This window comes from Carassius auratus, chromosome 32 (assembly GCF_003368295.1).
Source record: "Carassius auratus strain Wakin chromosome 32, ASM336829v1, whole genome shotgun sequence".
Taxonomy (NCBI): domain Eukaryota; kingdom Metazoa; phylum Chordata; class Actinopteri; order Cypriniformes; family Cyprinidae; genus Carassius; species Carassius auratus.
Genome location: NC_039274.1, coordinates 20,522,669 through 20,544,769, shown reverse-complemented (window position 1 = coordinate 20,544,769; position 22,101 = coordinate 20,522,669). Strand labels below are relative to the sequence as shown.

Here is a 22,101-nt window from a genome sequence, read left to right as displayed (position 1 = left end):
AAATAACCAATCAGAGCTGCGGTCCGTAACTTTGTTTGTGTTCAAAATGTAGAAAAATGTATATAATAAGCGAGTACATCATGAATCCATTTTCCAAACCGTGTTTTTGGCTTGTCCTGAATCACTAGGGTGCACCTATAATAAGTGTTTATATTCGGACTATTTTAGATTGCTTCGGGGGTACCGCGGCGGAGTAACCCTGTATCTTTGTGATTCTTCATAGACATAAACAGTGATAAGTAGTCCGGCTACGATATTCTTCCGCAGTTCTGTTTATTAACCGCTAGAGCGTCAAAAGTTCCCTACCGCAGCTTTAATTCCCGAAGAATGAAATCAAGCCCCGCACTGCCATATTTTCTCATTTCAGAAGCTGTGTCAATCGGATATACGTCACAATAGGAAAAAAAGGACAGTCTCAACTTTAGTTTCAAGCTGACTTTAAAATGCCTCAATTGTGAGCCAGAAACTTTGTTGATCATAACCCAAAAAAATAAAACGTCAAAATAAAATAAGATATGATTTTAGCGTTTTTACTCATTCCACCAATGGATAACGGTTATTTTCAATAAAAATACCAAACCTGACTTCCTCCACATTGAAGGGTGGGAGGCATAAACTAGTAGGTGTGTTCGACTTGATGCGACTCTGTGCAGATCAATCAGTTTGCGACATCAAAGTACCGCGAGAGCTATAGAGAGTAGGCTGCTGCATCTAATCACTCTTGCGGTACTTTGATGTCAAACACTGATTGATCTGTGCAGCGGCCGCTTCAGGTCAGGTCACTGCTTCAGCCTGCAGTTACCCTTACTTGCTTGATTTAGGCACATCAAACGTGCTGCGTGCTTATTGGCTCACTGATGTTGACGAGTTTAACCCCATAGGTATCGGAATTTGGTACCAAACGGCAAGACATTTTTTGAAAATGCAATACCCATCCTACCAATTAAGCATTTGCAGTGCTTTTCTGCAAGCCCTTTTAGTGCGATTTGCTCGATGTAACTTTCTGATTGGTGGACTTTTCTGTACAGCATCATAGGTAGTGTAGTTTTTCGCCAAAAATTCAGCTTTTAAACATGATTATTTAAAAATAAGTAAAAAAAAAAATACACTTTTAGCATCGATTAACAACCTCAGAATACACAAACCTTTTTAGGTTTAGTTAAAGTTATTGTTAAAAATCAGTTTCCCCTATGGAGAAAACGAATGGTGGTTTTACAGCACTCTATTCTGGTGGCTGCTAGGACATTGCAAGGGTTTCAAGGTCAGGGTCTTTCACTTATTGATGCCACCAACCTCTAATATGCGGAAAAAATAGCTTCTATATGTTGACTTTGTATAACGATAATTGCTATTAATATTATGATTAAAAATGAAATATTTTAGTATTTTTTGCTTTTAAATTTTACAGAAATTTCCTATGCTTTTCACAAAGCCACTATCACTCTTTAAGTAGCCCCCTGTTGTAGGTGGATCATGTTATAGATAGACAGTTAGTACCTATAGTTTCTTCATTTTAGGTTTAGTGCCTTTTAAACTTCAAGCATGTCAGTCAGTTTCTGTAAGACTTGAGACTTTAGGTGGTAAGCTCCTGCTTAGCGCTCTTGTCAAAGCAGATCCAGGCACCATGGTCAACCTTTCAGCCCCAGAATGCCATCTGTCTACAGCCAGCAGCTCCTCAGTTTGCTTCCATGCATTGCATTTTTCCCTCTGACTGAGTGTTTGGCTTATATCAGTGTTTTTCAGTTTCTAAGTTCTTACTGTAGCATTATTGATTCGTCTCTGCCATCAGTGAAGTCAAAACAATTTGAACATGGGGTTGTTTATTCTCTTTAGTAGCCTTTAGCGCGAGGCTCATTTGTATTTGTGTCACTGCTTTGTCTTAATCCTGGCCACATTTTCAAAGTGTCACTCAAAACTAATAAAAGATGGGGAGGCTGTCGCTGTTGCCATGTTACAGGATTCTCGTCTTTCTCTCAAAAGCAGCAGGGGAGTAAACACTTGTAGAAGTAAAGCAGACAGCAGATTTTCAATCTCTGAATTAAATAAATCCGGTTTCCGAGTTGGACGTGCCTTCCGGGGCCTGCTTGGAACAGTTTTTTGAACGACTACAGCAGAATGATGAGAATAAGGGGTTTAAAGTGTATACGTTTAAGGCCCTTGTTTCACAGGGCTGCCCTGAACCCTGTGTGCAAGGGCTCTGGGGAACCTTGAGGAATTTCTCTGCCTGCTAAATAACTTCTGTCAGTATGGAGCGAGTTAAGTGTGTCCAGGATTAGACAGTGAACCCAGGGCAAGAATAGAGTGTGTGTAGCAGTGTTGGAAAAGCTACACTAAAGCTACAATTAACACATAGTTTAATTATTTTAAGATAAAGTGAGTAATTTCAGTGCCACTAGCATCATCAACTGATAAAATAATAACTGTTTTCAAACAGGTTTCCTGAACACTCTGCCCATTTGCAATTTTTTTGCAATGTCTTGTGATAAAGAAATGAACTCAGTTGTATTAAATAAGCACTTGTAGTGTACTAACAAAAAAAACAAAAACAAAAAAAAATAATAATATATATATATATATAAGTTATAATTAACAATTTTACAATTAACAATTTTAAATAAATCGTTTTATATTTTTCCAATTTTAATTAGATTGTCATTTGCAATTCTTTATGGCATTGTAGTTATTTCCCCTTACTTAATTCATTAAGTACTCATTAAGTTTTGTACCTTTGACTTTTTGTAATACTACTACTACTACTACTATTACTACTAATAATAAGAAACATATGTGGATAGATCATTCACAATGAGGTTAATTTTCATTTCATGTTAACTTTACATACACATACATTTAAACAAAATATGACTTCTACAACTAAGAAAAGGATGTTAACTGTTGTGGAAGAACTTAAATTCTCAAACTAATGAAAATATTGTTGATGCAGTAGCAACGGCTAGACTGCTTTCAGCCAGTCACTCCCCAGCGCTGGTGTGTTTACAGTATGCAGGCTGAGACTGTATAAGAGAAGTGTGAGATGACATTCCTGGGTTTTCTCTGCTGGTTTGTTTTCACGGTCATGAAGTGCGTGGTCTGAGGGGCCCCTGCAGCTGCAGCTCTGTTTGTGCCATGCAGCTTCACACCTCACAGGAGAAACCTGTTCAGACTGGTCAGATATGAAACAACAACACTAGAGGGGCATGTTTCAGACGTGTCTCTGGAGCCAACACCACTGAAGCTAGAGAGGGGCTTTATCACCAGCCAGTGTCAGTCACAGACTGTCTGACACTCTGAAATCAACCATGCAGGCACTCATATATATGTGGGCTCTCTATGACACCAGATTAATATTTTAGTTGAAAACAACACCATTACCAAAGGTTTATTATTGCTCTTTCTGAAAGTGATCGCTTGAAAGAAAATCAGTTTGTTCTGCAGAACACAGGAGAATATATTTTGAAGAATATTGGTCACCAAACAGTTTTGGTTACCATTGACTTCCATTTTATGAAGAGAAAACAGAAGGAAAAAAAAAACCTTTTGACATTTCTCATAAGATCTTCTTTCATGTACCACTGAAGAAAGAAAGTCATGAAATATCCTATAAATAGAGTTCTCAGTTATTATTTAAATATTCATTTTGTCTAAGATGTTTTTTCTCCTTAAAATTCCTTAGGATACATAAAAATAGAAACAAATGAGACATTTTTTTTGACACATACAGTTCAATGATAGACGAGAAATCTGCAAATGTGCAGCACATGATTAATTTGTAACAGGACTTTATGAATGAATCATATATATGTCATTATTTACATTACATTAGGGATGCACGATAATATCGGCACAACATCGGTATCGGCCGATAAAAGCTTAAAATGACCATCATCGGTATCGGCCGATATGAATATTTCTGCCAATGAGCCAAACCGATATTCTCCAAGTGAAATAATTGACCTGTTTTTCAGATGTGAATGTCTGTCTACATTTGTAAAATAATACATTTATGGTAGAATCAGTACAGAAGAGATACATGGATTTCTCTTCAGTAAAATTAAAGTTTAAATATATCAGTATATATATGTATATCGATATCGGTATCGGCCAAAATTATTTTGAAAATATCGGCATATCGAATATCGGCCAAAATCCAATATCGTGCATCCCTACATTACATACATTAATTTACATATGAATGCGGTCAGTTATTTGAAAAATGTCATAAGTAAAATATGAATATAATAAGATTTAATATGAATCAAATAAAACATTAAGCACACATGCATAGATATAAAAATAAATATATTTGAATAACTATATGCATGTCTGTATAAACCTTATCATCTTGGCTCATGAATATTAATTAGGTGATGTACCCTATCCATAAAATATTTATGTGGCTGCCTACAATTTTTTTCTTCAAATGACAATTGAAACTCCTAAATGTAATGATTAATCCTTCATAGGAGAAATTTAATGAGCTAATTTTTGAGTTCATACTGAAATCTCTTACTTTAGATTTTCAAACATTGATATTTTAAAACTCTCAATAAAACATGTTTTATATATATATATATATATATATATATATATATATATATATATATATATATATATATTACAGGCAGAAGTCTCCAATTATTCTGAATGCCATTTAGAGACAATAACAACAAGAACTGAGGTATTAAAGAGATCTCATTTGTGATTTTTCTTTCCTAAGGCTATTCTCAATGCCAGACACTTCTCATATTTTGCTCATGAATTAAATCTAGTTATATCATTGTGTGTGTGATAATAGCATTGAATGAAGCTGTCTGTGGCACTGTGATTTGCCCATGGGGAAAAGGAAAGAGCAGCTTTCACACAGCTCTTGGCTTTCAAACTCGTCTCACACCCTCAGTTTTGCAGTTGTCTGGACTAAAGAGGCTTATTATTCTTACTCGAAGTGAAGAAGAGAAAGGCAAGCTGGAGGGTGGCTCAGCTGCCGGTGATCACACCACTCTGTCTGTCACCTCTGGCTGGACGTCCTGCCCTCCTTTCTCTCCACTGCCTGGGTGGATCTGTCTGGAGGAAGGGCAGAGCAGCCCACAGCAAACTGTCCGCCGTCTGTGACGCTCAGCTTTTTTTTCCTCCTGGAAACTGCTTTCTCAGCCTTGGCCCATTCACACTGCGTAGTCACAATTACAACTGACAGATTATAGTTTTATGTGCCAGGTAGCTGAGAGCCGTAAGGAAAGTCATGATCTGAGAAAGACACCTGCACCCAATGTGTTAATTCCAACGATTGAATGGTAATGAAAAACTCAAATGTGTCTCCAACTTGAAACCTGGCTTGACTCTAGAAACCAAGACACATCTCTGGTATGGTTGAAACACAGAGCAGATGTGATGTGTAATTCAGGGCATTATCAAGAACGTCAGAAACCCTTCAAAGTAGAAATCCAGTTTGACTCACTTCCAGATGGGAGACTGTGGTGACATTAACACAAAGCTGTTGCCAGCGGACTGCAGAATGTGTTTGGATGTTCAAATGTGATCGATTATGTGTGCAGTGCAGGGATTTTCTCATATGTGTTTCCATATGTGTGTGTTTAGGGGAAGATGTGCATGATATAACCAGTTCCATCTGCTTCCTGAACACAACACTCCTCTAGGAGACATACTGAGAAGATCCACATAGCCTTGTTATAGTATTTTGATCCTGTATATACTCAGATATGTAAATGTATTTATTTATTTTTTCATTTATTTTCAATAATGCAAATTTAGGGCCTTATCATACACTCTGTGCAATGCAACGCAAGGTGCAGCGCAAGTGTGTTTGATAGTTTCAGTCCAGGGCCATTTGCATTTTCCCGTCCAGTGCCATTTCATTTAATTATCAAATGCATTTGCGCTAATTTATATATATATATATATATATATATATATATATATATATATATATATATATATATATATATATATATATATATATATATATATATATATATATATATATTTGCTTGCACACGAGCAGCTCCGTTTTATCTCGTTCTGTCGTTCTGATGTTCTGTCTTTGCGCTTTCAAAATTCCTTCGTGTAAATAGCAAATCCGTCATGGCATGAGCACAACTTGCTCTTAAAGGGAATGGAAGATGAGACTCTGATTGGTTTATTGCACATTACGCCCAAAAAAACGGCCATTACTCATTAAGAGAATAGGGACAACCTGTTTAGACCATGTGCCCGTGCGCACCAACCATTTTCCGTTGTTAAAATAGCAAAAGTGAATTGGGACACGCCTGCGCCGTGCGCCTTACACTTTGCATTTAGATCGTTAAAATAGGGTCCTTTAAATACATGGAGGTTCATGACTGCACACAAATCATAAATACTTTTATGATTTTAGACAAATACTGTATATAGAGGGAAAAAATAATATTGTATTATAATTGTTTACCCAAGACAGCAATGAGATTAAATATTTTATTGTTTAATTTCATTTTATTTAAAAAAAACAATGAGATTAAATAGGTTAATTAATGATTTAAATGTAATTAAATTAAGTACATATTTGGTTGTTTGTGTCTTTGTTTGTTTACTTTTTTATTACTCTAGTTTATTTTTTTTATTTGTACACTATTATTTATATACTCAGATAAAAAGCTACAAAAGCTGTCACTGGGGCAGTACCTTTTCAAAAGGTACACTTTTGTAGCTTTTAGGTTCTAACCGAGCGGCAACCTCCCGCTCTCTCTCGTAAAGCCAATAAGGAAGTGACTAAAACTGCAATTCATCGACTGGCCGCAGAAGAGAGTCAGTCCCATAGACTCCCCATGTTAAAATGCCCAACTTTAAAGGAGAAAAAAACATGTTTACAGCCTGGTTCAAAAAATGATTTTGGTCTATATTGCTAATTTTGTCATTCATGACTGTGAGGCGGGTGAATTTTTCTCATCAGTTTAAATTATATTAAGCCTTAAAGTTCTGCATAATTAAGGGCGTGGCCACTTGAGTGACAGGTGGTTTGCTGCTGCTGACAATGCCATTGCGCTAGGTGGGCGTGGCTTCATCAATCAGCTCCCGCCTTTTTGCCCATTTTCGATTATCCGGGAGAGTCGCGCGGTGATGCGCTGCCAAGATGGCGACGGTTCTGCACACTTTAGGCTTCAAAACCGCTATTGAGGAGTCTATGGGTGACGTCACGGACACTATGTCCATATTTTTTTTACAGTCTATGGTTCTAACATGTACACTTTAGGTACTAATATGTACTTTTAAGGTGCCAAAATGAACTCTTTAGGTACAAAGGTGTGCCTTTTTAAAGGATACCGCCCCAGTGACAGTTTTGTACCTTTTTATTCTAAAAGTGTACAATTTATACTTGTTTTATAACTGTTTTACAAGACAAACATTCAATGGATTATTTTATTTTAAATAATTGTTGGAGTTCCTTCAGCTGGATTCTGCTTTTATGATTTCAAGCATTCACATAAAAATAAATTCAATCTTTAGATTTCATTTTCAAATAAAAGATCACCCAAATCCCACAAAATTCATGGGTATACTTGACTATTAAAGTGGCAGTATTTATAGCTGTTAGATTTTCTTCATTCACTCCATTGTACGATGTGGCGAACTGAATTTTGGGACCTTCCGGAGTGTGGGCTACTAACCAATACCACCCTCATCTCTTCTCACATTCCAACTTCCTGTCAAAAGCAAAGAGTACAGACAGACTGACAAAGAGCAGATCTGCAGATGCTCTGGAGGCCTCAGAGAGTCAGAGATCCACACAGACAGAAAAGAGCAATGGGTCAGTGTTGCTTTTGTTTATCATGGCATCTATCAGCAGCTGTCAGCGCTGAGCGCATTAATCAGGTTAGCTTGTGGGCCGTCTGCAGGGGTCTGACTGCATCAGGCAGGTGATGAAGGCCTAGCTCTGTTCTCATTTGCTAAAGTGTGCCGCCAGTCTTTGTGTGGACACTGGGCCCTGAGAGGCCTTGATTGGCAGGTCTTTTCACAGTCTTATTCTGCTGGAGCTACAGAACGTGCTCAGTCCAGCCCTGTGGAGGTATGATTCCCCCCGTCTCCGATAAGAGGGGAGACACAAGGTCCTGACAACACATTTATCTCTGCTTTGTAATGGGATCGGTCTCTCCCTGTAGTGGTGCCGTCTCCCCTGGCAACGACCTCTCATGAAGGTCAGTGTAGCTGAGAATAAGGGAGCAAGTTGGTCAGAATAAAACATGTCACCTTAATAGTGTTCAACATAATGCAGTCAGTGTTATGGAGTTAGTTCACCCAAAAATGAAAATTATGTCATTAATGATTCACCCTTCAGTCGTTCCAAACCCATAAGACCTCGGTTCATCTTCGGAACACAGTTTAAGATATTTTAGATTTAGTCCGAGAGCTTTCTGACCCTCCATTGAAAATGTATGCACGGTATACTGTCCATGTCCAGAAAGGTAATAAAAACATCTTCAAAGTAATCCAGAGGGTCAGTTAGAATTTGTTGAAGCATCGAAAATACATTTTGGTCCAAAAATAACAAAAATTACGACTTTATTCAGCATTGTCTTCTCTTCCGGGTCTGTTGTGAATGCATTCACGATGCTGCTGACGTGTTTTCTGGTGCGCACAACAACAAAGATAACACGTCAGCAGCGTCGTACATCAACAGTCACAGCAGTAGCACTCACAACAGACCCGGAAGAAAAGACAATGCTGAATAAAGTCATAATTTTTGTTATTTTTGGACCAAAATGTATTTTCGATGCTTCAACAAATTCTAACTGACCCTCTGATGTCACATGGACTACTTTGATGATGTTTTTCTTACCTTTCTGGACATGGACAGTTACTAGTGTTGGGCGATATGGTTATTTTTCAAATCGTCATATCGTCAGCCCGTGAGATTGACGATACACAATATTATCGTGCCTGGGTGGAGCAAGAGAGATACTCTTTGTTCCTGTCATAGCATAACTATTTGGTGTTTTAAACCGCGCAGGTGCACGAGAGAGAGCCTATGGAATCACCATTAATCGAAAAAAAAAATACTTTCAAACATACTGATAAACTAACGTTAAATATAAAAATACTGTATTTAAAACAGCTTGTTCAAATATAGTCTGACGCAACTGTCATATCACGCGTCCTGTGAAGTTATCAGTCTAAATGTTCTGTAAAGTCCGTAAACGGTGAAAATCAATAGTAGATTTCATTTAAAGTCCAGCAGTTTAACACTAATACTGGGCATAAATGAACACATTCAATATAAAGTATTTAAAACAGGTAAGTTCATATGTTTGGAGTAAGTTGAATTGAACTGATGCATCAGTCATACAGCGCTCTGGACCGCACGCTTTATGATGAGACTGACGCACCGCCACAAAAACAAGAGATGCATTCTAACATAACTGCGCCATTAAACTCAGTTAATGAGGGCTCGTTTAAAATATTGCACATATATAGGCCGTTCAGATTACTGGTTAAAGTGCAATGAAATACCTGCATGTCTGTTTGTGGATGAAGACTTTGTAACGGCCAAAACTATGTATTTTGCATGCATCACATTATAGTGCGCTGTGCATGAAAATAATAACAAGGCGGCAGAGCGAACTTTCATCCATAGTGGTTCCCACGTAGTCCTTCTACATCATCACCACATAGTGTGTGTTATCAGTGATCAGTCTTTAAGAGAAGGACTATGTGAGAACCACTATGGATAAGTCCACTCTGCCGCCTCGTTATTATTTTGTCTTTAATTAATTTGTAATGCCAAGAAAGAGTTAATCTCTCATGTTTGAGAAGATCGCGATGCCGTGTAGCAGCCATTAAATGTGTGGGACACCAACTCCATTTCTTATCGACAGAGAAATCTGCTTATGTCAATATCTCTGACTGTCGTCGATACACGATACAATCGTCTATCGGCACAATCCTACAGTATACCGTACACACAGTTTCAATGGAGGGACTGATAGCTCTCGGACTAAATCTAAAATATCTTAAACTGTTTTCCTAATATAATATTAGAAAAGATTCAACAATAAAAAATAAAAAATTCAATGTTCAAATTAAATATAGAAAATATATTTTTTATAATAATATAATATAATATAATATAATATAATACTAGAAAAGATTCAACAATTAAAAATAAAAAATAGCAAATTCAAAATATGGGTGCAAAAATTCATGAATCAAATTATTTTTCAATAATTATTATATATAATAATGTCATTTAAATATGCATGTGGGTTCACGTCTGCAAACATCCTTGAACAAAATTATGCTTTTTCAAGACTGCAGTGAAATACTTAAAATGATAATTTCTGAACTCAAACATCTTTCAAAACATTTTTCAAAGACTAAATTATTTGAGCTACTTTCAAGATCAATTTTATATTCATTACTGTCAACAATTTGAATGTATTTTTATGTATCCTATAACTTTCTAAGAAACTTATGAGGCAAACATCTTTCAATCTTCTGAAAGAGCAACCACTGAGCAATTAACCCCCTCTGAGAGCACACAGAGTACCAGTGCTTCATACTGCTGCAGTACACAATACATAATAAAGGGTTCCAACACCAATAATTATAAGTCGGTTTTCCTGTTTGTGCGATGGGTATTCAAGACATTTCTTCAGGGCACAAAGGACTGGTGTGCATTTTCATTAGCTCATCTGTATGCAAATTCAAGATCAAACAGAGGCCCCTCCCCTTTATGCGAATAGGTCAAACCAACTATGATACCTTTTACTGATACATTTTAAATGTATGTATATATGTATATATAAACCACACACACACACACACACAAGAGGAAAGTCATTAAAGCCAGGACAGTTTAAATCTAGAGCTTTTGTAAAACAAAAATAACACATTTTAACAGTCTCATTTATTATGTATTTAATTAAACTTTGGGTTATTGGATTATAATTAATTCCTAAAACATATTTTTTATACTTTTAGAGAATTCTAAAAAGCACTTCGCAGAATTAAACATTACAGAGTCCATCTTTCATGTTTTTTTTTTCAAATTAAATGTCCTGTTTTTATTATTGAGCTTTCTAAAAATTCTGGTTTGGTGACCGAGTTGCGGCTGATCACAGTAAAAATCAGCAGAATAATTGACAAGATAGCAGAGGATTTAATGCAAACCTGCCACTGAAGTGTCTCTTCAGCTCAGCTGTTTGAACGAGATCACCTGACCACAACCCTTGCTGTCCAGTTACGCTTAGGAGTGTCCAATTCGGCAAATACTTTAACAACTGAACATTTTGTCGATTATTTCATTAATTCGTTTAAAAAGATAACATTCAATTAGGAAATGCCATTACAGTTAAATGTAAACTGTTACAATATCAAGCAGTGATGAAATGTTTTTTATTTTATTTTTACACTCTTTTTGTTTCAGCTTTTTATTCAGCTTTTCTGGATTGTCTACAATCAGATTTTTTAAAATGATTTTATAAGCTACTTGGCTTTATACTTATATAAATATGTTTACTACATTTCAAAATAAGATTGGTTGGTTTTCTTTTTGTTGGTATGTAAATGACATTTGCAGTCAGCGTTTGACCTCACTATGAACCTGCTGGATCAGAGGGTGTTTGGTTTCAGTCAGTGGAAGCAGATGTGAATACTTGTGATATCTCACATTGATGCAGTGCTAATGTATCAGAGTGGGTAGAGAAGTTTAATTGTGTTAGACTTCTGATGAGGCAGCCTCATGGGAAAGCGCTGTTCGTTCACTAATGTGTGTGCCCGTCAGCAGCCGGATGCTTCTGGGAAACCGGCTCAAAATATAACCTGTGCGCACACTGACATCCATCTCTATAGTTAGGAGAGATGAAGAGCTCAGTAGTTAAGAGGAAATAGATGAACTTGTGGCAAACCCACAGCATTTTACAAGACAATTACCTTTATTCTCACAGTCTTAATTTGTAACTTGTACTTAAAAATCTATTACATGATGAATTATTATTGTCTGTCTTAATTCTTTAATTTTCAAATGTTAAACCATTGAACTTTTATTTTGATGGAAAACCGTTGGAGGCCCACAGTGGTTCTTTTTCTTCTCTTTTGTTGTGTTTTGTTGACATGAGAGATATATCTATAGAAAGCCTCATATGTCTACTTTTAAACTAAACAAGTGCTGCCGAAAACAAATATTCTGTGATAAAGTAATCCAAATGAAAACAACGCGATATCCGTTTTTCACTTCTCCCTTCATTATCTTCTAATGTGACCCTGCCCCCGAGCTGAACGCTCTTTTCAGATTATAATGAGATTATAATGAATTATAATTATATTCTGTATATATAATGTGACCCTGCCCCCGAGCTGAAGCTCTATTCAGATTATAATGAGATTATAATGAATTATAATTATATTCAGATTATAATGTTTCACTGAAGCACGCGCCTTGAATACACCCATAGAACAGAGGACAACGCAGCAAATAGCTCGACACGGTGTTCATCTTCAGTTCTCTCTTCACAGCAGTTCAGTCAATGTACTGTTTGAGTAAATGCATTACTCCAGGATATTGGTTTGTTTGAACTCAGAGGGAGTGTCAGCCACATTAAAAAAGTTAACAGCTTAAGTCAAGTAATTTGTGGATTAATGCTTATTGGAGACGGGAACCGTTTAAAACGATTCAGTTCGATATCACAAACTGCTGTGTTTTGAACTCTCTCTCACAACAGACACAGAAGAGAAGACAATCCTGAATAAAGGCGTAGTTCTTTTTTTTTTTTTTTTTGGACCAAAATGTATTTTCGATGCTTCAAAAAATTCTAACTGACCCTCTGATGTCAAATGGACTACTTGTGATGTTTTTCTTACCTTTCTGGACATGGACAGGGAGGGACAGAGAGCTCTCGGACTAAATCTAAAATATCTTAAACTGTGTTCCAAAAATAAACGGACATGAGGGTGAGTTATTAATGACATCATTTAGATTTTTGGGTGAACTAACCCTTTAAACATTTAGCGAATGAGTATGTGCCATGTATCACCATAGATGAGGGATGCCTAATGTTATCACTCTTTAAATTAAATGCAAGTCATTATCAATCATGAATCATCAGTTCTCAGTGCTGTGTTTTGCCACAAAATGCTGACTGAATTTAACTCTAATATTAACTTATGTTGACTGAAGAATCTACTCTGTGATCTTCATTCAGTAGTTCAGAGTATGTAACCAAACACAGGAGGTCTGATTAGTTTTGGAACCAGCTGTGAGGAAAGCATTTAAACTCATAATAGAAGATCTTGCAGATCGCTATCAAATATTTATCCTTGCATGTAAGACTCATGCAAAATGTACACGCTTGGAAAGGTGACATGCAATTCTCAGTGTGACTCCTCCCTGAACTATGTCATGTTATGGCTGGCAGATTTCTCCTTTAGGTGCTTCTTAGACTGCATATTTATAGAACTCCAGGACAGATGACTGGAGATCAAACAGCTTTCTAAATTGGACAGAAGCCATGTTAAGACTGCACGAACCTTGAGATGAATATTTAATGTGGTCAAATTGTATCTTTTAGTGAAGGGTCAATAGAAATCAGATTGGCACCGTGATAAAAATGTGTACAGGTATGGCTATTTATTTCCCCGCGCTGGGTTGGGATCTTTGCATGGGTTTGCTGTTTACTGCTGCTAAAGCGCACTCTGCTGTGAGGTCGGTCTCTTTGTTTTCTTCCCAGACCTTCCCAACTCCAGATTTATCTACTCATACCCAGCATTAACAGCATCTGTAAATCGTGCTCAGCTCTATTTGCTCTCGACAGGCCTAAAAACTCTGCCGCAAAATGGAGGGAGCTGTTTGTCCATGAGCCTGTACATTTCTGGAGCTTTTTAAAGAGCTGCCTGCCGCCTCTTAGACCCCAATAAAGAAGAGTATCCAGAGTTGAATGAACAGTGAATGAGCTTCAGTCCAGCGGGATGGAAGAAACCTTATACACACTCAAATTCTTTTCTCTTCTTGACAGAGGTAAATGGAAGTTGGGGCCTACTTCATGGTACTTTGGGGGCCTTAGGGGCCCATGATTTGAGGCTGCTATTTTTTGTTTCAGCATTTTTGCCCTTGCTATAACTCCTAGTGTGTGTCTGCTTTATTTGGAAATTCTCATCACCCAGTTGTTTGTGTGTTTTCATGTGCCTCAGCACTAACCTGTAATGGTCATGTTACAGTTGTAATTCAGTTTGGAAGCTTATTTCCACCACAGGATAACATTTTTAAAAGTTAATTGCACCTTCTTATCTCATAGTTCAGTTTTTGTTTTCTTGCAGATGCAAATTTATATCTCACTCATTCTTCCTTTTATTGTCAGAATTGCAAGTTTATATTATCACAGTTGTTCGTCATAAAACTTGCAGTTGTGAGTTTACATCTTGACTTTTTTCTCAGTATTCCAATTTTACAGTACATCTCGCAATTACCGGTAATAACTTACAATTGCAAGATATAAACTTGGAATTCTGAGGAATAAATCTGAATTGTGAGTTCACTCACATATGCACATTTACATCTCACATCTCGCAAGAGTTTTTTTCCTCCAAATTCTGAGTTTAAATCTCGCAATTAATAATTTGCAATTGCAAGATATAAACTCTAAATTCTGAGAAAAGTCAAAATCGTGAAATTATAACTTTTACGTCCAGCAATTCTGACTTTTTTTTCTAAACTCTGAGTTTATATATAGCAATTAAAAAGTTGCAGTTACAAGATATATAAGTCAAAAAGTCAGTCAATTTATAACCCACAACTGTTAGAGTTCATAACTTAGAAGTATTAAACTTATTGTTTTAATTCTGGGGTTACATCTCACAATCAATAAGATAGAAATTCTCAGTTCTTAAAAAAAGAGAAGAGAATTGATATGGACTCAAAATTCTGAGAAAAATAAGAAGAATTGATTAATACAATTTCTATTGCAATTTCTAATATTTTTATTCTCTAGCAGAAAAAATCTTTTATAATTTGATAATGTAGACAATAGTGGACAAACAGTGGCAGAGCTGACAATCTGTCCATTGAACGGACCGTCCCTTCCGATAAAATAGAGTCTGGCCAATAAACTCTACTGGCTCTGTTGATCCAAATCTCCAGTTTGAAGCATGTTCTTGTGTACTGAGATAGATGCCCAGATCAGGCCACCAGAATGGGATGTGTGTGTGTGTGTGTGTGTGGTAGACCCTCAGTTTGTGTTTGTGAGCTGTTTCTGTGAGGTCCAAGCTTATGGCACTCACTGGTTCCCATGTAGCATTTACACCAGTGTAATGAATCACTCAACAAATGTTGCTCTTGGACTAACTGGCTGGAAAGGACATAACAGAGGAAGAATGTAACGGCACGGAGGGTTCACATTGCCACCAAAACACATTGCCTGAACTGTACTCTAAATTATGATTATTTACATTACTGGACCCTGCTGAAATGACCAGCTTAAACCAGCATGAATTCTCGAGCCCGTCCAGGTTGGTTCATGCTGGTTAGAGCTGGTTTAATACTGGTTTAGCATCCATTTAACCAAAAATTACAGTAAAACAGTGATATTGTAATATATTAAAAATAACTACCATAGAATTCAAAAGAACAGTTTTCCATTTTAATATATCGTAAAATGCAGTTTATTCCTTTGGTGGGACAGCTGAAGTTTGGGCAGCCATTATTCCAGTCTTCAGGCTCACATGATCCTTCTGAAGTTTTTTTGATAAATAGACATTTAGAAATAAAAGCATTTATTTGAAATGTAAACCTTTTGTAACAATGTAAAAGTCTTTACTGTAACTTTTGATCAATCCCATTGACCCCAAACATCTGACAGTGGTATGAAATAGTAAAATCTATTTTCGATCGATATTAATATTATTTCCCTCGTTTTTTCTCTAAATGCACACACACAAAAAAATGTAATTAATAATTTTATTTAATAATTTTACATGCACCAACAGAAGTTACCTATGTGCATTTTCACAGCAATATTTACATAATTTCATTCCTCATATCACTCTGCACTGCCTGCCTTCTCACATAACAACATAACTTGAATCAACTTTAAATTTCCATTAATGCATTTATGTATGTATTAATTTGCGAAATGGTTACATAATGAGTCTAATACACTTTTACTTTCACTAATACCTTCACCCACTTTGCATTATTGAATTAATGACCCTCTAAGAGTTTATTTTGCAAGAAAAAAAATAGTTGTCCCTTTATTGTAAATATTTTATACTGTATGTCCTCTAGCCATACAGATGTATAACAAACTATGTCTAGATTTTTTTGTCTTCTTCTAAAAAGTACTTAAAGGACAGAAATACCCAAAATGTTTCCTTTAAGAGTATAAAAGCTGCTATGTTGTAAAAACCTGATTTTGTAAATAGTTTATAAGGGGATTAAAATCCCACAGCATGCTCTGTGAAACCTTTCTGTCTGCTGTTATAAAGCAGAGCCTGTGGAGATGAATGAATGCTGTTCTCTGTTCACTCAGAGCCAGCGGCTGATAGCATCTCTCACTGCATGCTCTTTCACATTAAGAGAGAGTGAGAGCATGGCATGTGTGTAACGGACTAATGCCAGACAAAGGAAACCCCATCACTCCTTTCTCCTAGACTCTCACAAATACATTTTCATGCATGAGTCTTTATGTTCATCTGCAAGGGATCCACAGAACTCTGTTTTGAGCTTTAGTGGCAGTGATTTTAAAGCTTTAATAGAAATGAAATTATGTATGAAGGTAGACTAAAGTCATACTTCAATGGTTAAAAAATTAAAACTTTATAGTTAAGCAAAGTATAACACATTTCAATATAATTTCAATTAACAATAATTTAACTTACATTCACAAAATCATTACATTCAGTTTGTGCTTAAGTATATTATTTTTATAATAGTACTCTTTGCTGCGCCAAAGTGTACTTCTTTTTCCAGAAGGTAGATATTAAAGAGATCTCATTTGTGATTTATATTTGCATATGAAGCCGGATGCAGATTTGGCAGAGAAACATGTAAAAGGAGTAGCTACCGTATCGAATGAGAGGGAACTGTGATTAAGTGGAGACAACTGTATTAAACAAAGTGCTCAACGCTTCGCTCCTCATTATGTGAAGTGATGAACTAGTGCTCCGATGAGCTCAACTGAACAGTTTCAGGGCTAAAAACATGAGGAAGACTTGAGGAACGTAGCTGATTTAAATATAGGACTCTATTTAAACGTAAAAAAAGAAAAGATCAGAAATGTCTTATTCAGTCCATGACTTTTCCAGGACCTCGGCTAGTTCAGGCATTATTTAAAATCTCAAAGTGATGAATACATTTAGAGATCTCACATCACAGATTTCACCCAGTTATTAGTACACCATCATTCCAATGTTTAGGGGGCAGTAATTTTTTTAAATCATTATCTTACTTTCCAAAAAAATATTAAGTAGCACAACTATTCCCAACATGCTTGAGAAAAAATGGTTATTGAGCCAATAAGTATTTTAGAATGATTTCTAAAGGATTGTGTGAATATATTGATATAGAAGTTATTTTAAATTGTAATAATATTTCACAATATTACTGTTTGACTTGGTGAGCATAAGGGACGTCTTTCAAAAACATTTGATATATCAACTCAATCAGTCATTCAGTCAAACTAAAATATAAAATAATATATATAAAATGTTATATATAGACCAATATAAAATTCCAGCACCAAGCACTGAACAGCAATATTTACCTACAGTAAAATTTTTCATATTATTATTATTATTATTATTTTTACATAAAATAATTTTAATACATTAAAATCCCATGCAGGAAATTTAAATTAATTGTTGAATCAGAGTTATGAATCATGGCTGTGTTTCCCGATAACGGTGTCTCTTAGTGGTATACATTTCCTAGGTGTGTTCCCCCGAACTATTATTTCAACACGAATTTAATTCACACACACACACACACACACACACACACATATATATATATATATATATATATATATATATAAGTATATAGACACACACACACACACACACACACACACACACACATATATATATATATATATATATATATATATATATGTGTGTGTGTGTGAATTAAATTTATGCATTTCTCCAAAGCGACTTACAGTGGTAATCAAACCCACTACCTTTTGCACTGCTAATGCAATGCTCTACCACGGAGCCACAGGAACACTTTGACCTTGGTGCCCCTCTCCATCTCCCTCTAACTTCCGTCAATACAACCAACATGAGGAGTTTTCAGCAGTGATGATATTACTGTGCCGAGGTCGAAGTGCTTCGAAGTGCTCTTTTCCATCATCCATTATAGTCATCATTTTTTATACGCTTCGAAAATCGCAACGTTTTATTTTGTGCCACCATACATACTCGTGTAACTACTCATGTAACTGTTTTTAAATAGGGAATACATGGAAGTGTTTTGTAGCTTCTAAATTCATCCCTGTTTGGATCCTAAGGAATGAATGACGCTAGCATAGTGGTGCCGCGCTCTTCAGCGTTTGAGTGCATGCACTGAGACGGGAGAGGTACGTATCAACTCGTCTAAGTTGAGGGAAGAAGACCGGAAAAACGGTGGCATTTTCCTTTAATATCCTAATTTTGACCCAGACAATGTATTTTTGGCTATTGCTAAGAATAAAGCCTAGTGACTTAAGACTGGTCTTGTGATCCAGTGTCACGTATAAATTATGAAGGCCTGGTTGAGTGCTGATGGGATGGCGATGGGTATAAGTGTCCCAATCAAAAATGCCAATTACTCACTGGACACACGCAATGGCATGGAAGCCTTGATGTGCCTCCATCACTTTGTGCCTAGAGAAAGACATGTAATCCGTGGCGTGACGGAGCAGGATGTTTGTGACTGAGTGAACGCACCGCCATGCCGAGGCCTTATTCAACCCATATCCATCCCCAACCACCTCCAGATAACTACCAACAGCTTAAAAACGGAGACCAGCCAGCAGCTGAATTTCAGGGTTTAGTGGGAAGCTCCGTCAAGTTTGTCTCAACAAAGTTGGAACAACAAGATGTGAAAGCTGCTGAATTTGCTCCCGTGGCAGGCATTTTTTCTTTTTTATTGTATCTTTTGATATGGTAGCTATTCTGACCCGATAATGAAATCGTGCACATACACTAGGCCTAACTGGCTTTGATTTTGGACCATTTTTTACTTTCTCGCTGCCATAGTTTGACCAAACTCCCCTTCACATTCATTCCCTTTAAATAGACTCCTAATTATGTGCTGATGTCCTAATGGTTTGCCAGCCGATGTGCCTTTGCATATTATAATGGAAAAACTAAAAACCATCAGTAGGCTATAATGACAGTTTTATTATTTACATAAAACACTTCATTTAATTGAAGTCTAATTGAACACTGGGTGTATTACAATTTTAGAATAGTAATATTTATTTGGTTTTACACTTTTTCTTGCCACAGAATCGTATTGACTAAAATATGAAGAAGCTTTTTGGGCAATGGGCACTAGCGGAGTGAACTGTGAACATCGATATTGTATACTGTAGCTAAAGAGTGGTCCAGAGGAGCCTTATGAACAATGACTCACAGAAGGTATACTTAACGAAGAACATTTCCTGAAACACGTATTAACGTAAAAGTATAACTTACGAACGACGTAGCATTAAGAAGGTCCGGGAAACGCAGTTTAGATAGTTTGGACTGATTCTTGAATTTTTTTTTTTTTTTTTCTTGTTCAATTCTATATATCACCTTCAAAATTAGAATTCATAAATAGTTGAACCACCCCAGAATTAATGTAAAGTCATTCCTCTGGACTTTATTACTTTGCCAGGGCTGAGGAGCAGAGAAATCTGTGACTTAGAAGCCTTTCAGCACCACTTCCTGCTTACAGATGAAGTTCCTGGCAGTTTCTCCACTTTAGGGACACCAGGGGAACTCCAGAAAGTGTAAACACTTGTATGCCATGACTATTTTTCAGCACCATCAGTTTCATTTACAGAGATTTGAGGGTAAAATGTTCCCTTGGGTTTTAGATGGGGTTTTTATTTTTTACCTCTAAAGAGCTGCTTTTGAATCTCTGGCATAGAAGGGAGATAATTAACTTAAAAAAAAAAAAAAAGTCAAAATAAAAATTAAAACAGACCATATTTGATAATGATGTGCTTATTGTGCATGATTCCTCAGTGCACATAATTGTCTTCAATTAATCAAAATGCAATAACTTCCTGCCTCCACCTCTGAAGCACATACTGTAGATCACACAGACAGGGTAAATTATTTTAGCCTACAGGCAAATAGCTTTAGACGTTTTTCTTGGTATTTCAACATTTCAAAAGCCTTGCCAGTATACAAAAGTAATTGCCATTTCATATACTCACTTTGCACAAGAATTGCTTAACACTTTCTGTTCATGGCGTGTGGTTCATAAACAGAATATCAAACCAGTACTGTATGTGATAATGATTTTTTTTTGTAATTATTCTGATTTCTTCCTCTCCTTATCTTTTAAGGTATACCACGGTACCTGAGTCAGCCGGAAGCCGCATCAGTGCGGATGGGTGACAGTCATGTGCTAAACTGTGAGGTGAATCCAGACCTGGTGTCTTTCATCCGCTGGGAACAAAACAAAGAGCCAGTGAAGCTGGACCAGAGAGTCTTCACGCTGCCCAGTGGTGCTCTCGTCATCAGTAACGCCACCGAGGCAGACGCAGGCCTGTACCGCTGCGTGATCGACAACGCTGGGCCCACCAAGACCAGTGAAGAAGCAGAAATACAGATCCTGCCTGGTACATATTCCATACTTTCATACAAATTCCAATTCCATACTTGGAATCAAATCATCAACTATACTCTAATGTTGCAAATTAAATTATGTCAATGTGTTTTTTTTTTTTTTTTACTAATGTAAAAATCTTTATCTTGTATTTAATATTTAGACTAATTTACAAATTGACATTTTGATAATAGAATAATAGTTAAGTCACGAAAATTATCCCAGTTAAAAAAAACATGTATTTCATGGTAATTTTAATTTGGCATTTTGTTTGTCTGTTTGGGAAAAGACAATTACCCAGCATTTATAATGAAAAGGCCAATTCCTCTCCATTCCTTTTTTTGTTTTTTTTGTTTTTTTAAATTCAAGACATTCATTCTGAATCTATTTATTTTCATAGATTTTTCATGCACTACTGAAACTCACACATTTGAGAGGAGAGAGAGAGTTTTAAAATAGAGTTTAAATTCAGAGTTTATTCTTATATATTTATTTAAATTATATTTAAATGTTGTTTATGCTTTTTGTCTATTTAAACATCCTTTTAAACAAATTATCTTGGGGAGTAAGAATAACATTTGTTATATATATATATATATATATATATATATATGTTTCTTACCCAACCTTTTGTTATGCAAATCAGAGGCCTTCATTGTATTAAATTCATGTTTAAAAATATAGTCCACTCACAAATAAAAATTCTCTCATCAAACAACATTGGACCCCATTGACCACTGTATGTACACTGAGACATTTCTCTGAATATCTAATGTTATGCTCTGCAGAAGAAAGAAAGTCATACAGGTTTGGAACAACATGAGGATGAGTATTATAATTACAGAATTATAATTTTTGGGTTGACTAGGAAAAAATTTTGTCCATAAGGTTTCTTAATAGGAAGTAACTTAATAGAAAATATATATTCTCTAAAAACATTTTTTATATTATATACATATATACGACTTGCTGAAGTTCAAACCGAGCATCAGAATGGGGAAGAAGGGGATTTAAGTGACTTTGAGCGTGGAATGGTTGTTGGTGGCAGACGGGCTGCTCTGAGATTTTCAAAAACTGCTGATCTACCGGGATTTTCACGCAAAACCATCTTGTGACTGGTACTTGTGACTAGTGACAATAAATGGCTACTACTACTTTACAGAGAATGGTCTGAAAAAGAGAAAATATCCAGGGAGTAGCAGTTTTGTGGAGGAAAATGCCTTGTTAATGTCAGAGATGAGAGGAGAATGGGCAGACTGGTTTGAGATGATAGAAAAGCAACAGTGACTCAAACACCAAGGAACTCTGAATTTTTAGTTTAGCTG

The 22,101-nt window shown here is 36.2% G+C and overlaps 1 protein-coding gene across 10 annotated transcripts in view; it reads left to right on the top strand.

The window, feature by feature from the left end:
- The window catches only part of LOC113051797 (neogenin-like), a 136,572-nt gene that overhangs the window by 59,823 nt on the left and 54,648 nt on the right, over positions 1-22,101 (top strand). For all 10 annotated transcript variants that reach the window (XM_026215882.1, XM_026215881.1, XM_026215879.1 and 7 more), the window contains exon 3: positions 20,514-20,789. In XM_026215882.1, coding sequence (XP_026071667.1) covers positions 20,514-20,789 — 276 coding nt within the window. The remainder of the gene's footprint in view (positions 1-20,513; positions 20,790-22,101) is intronic.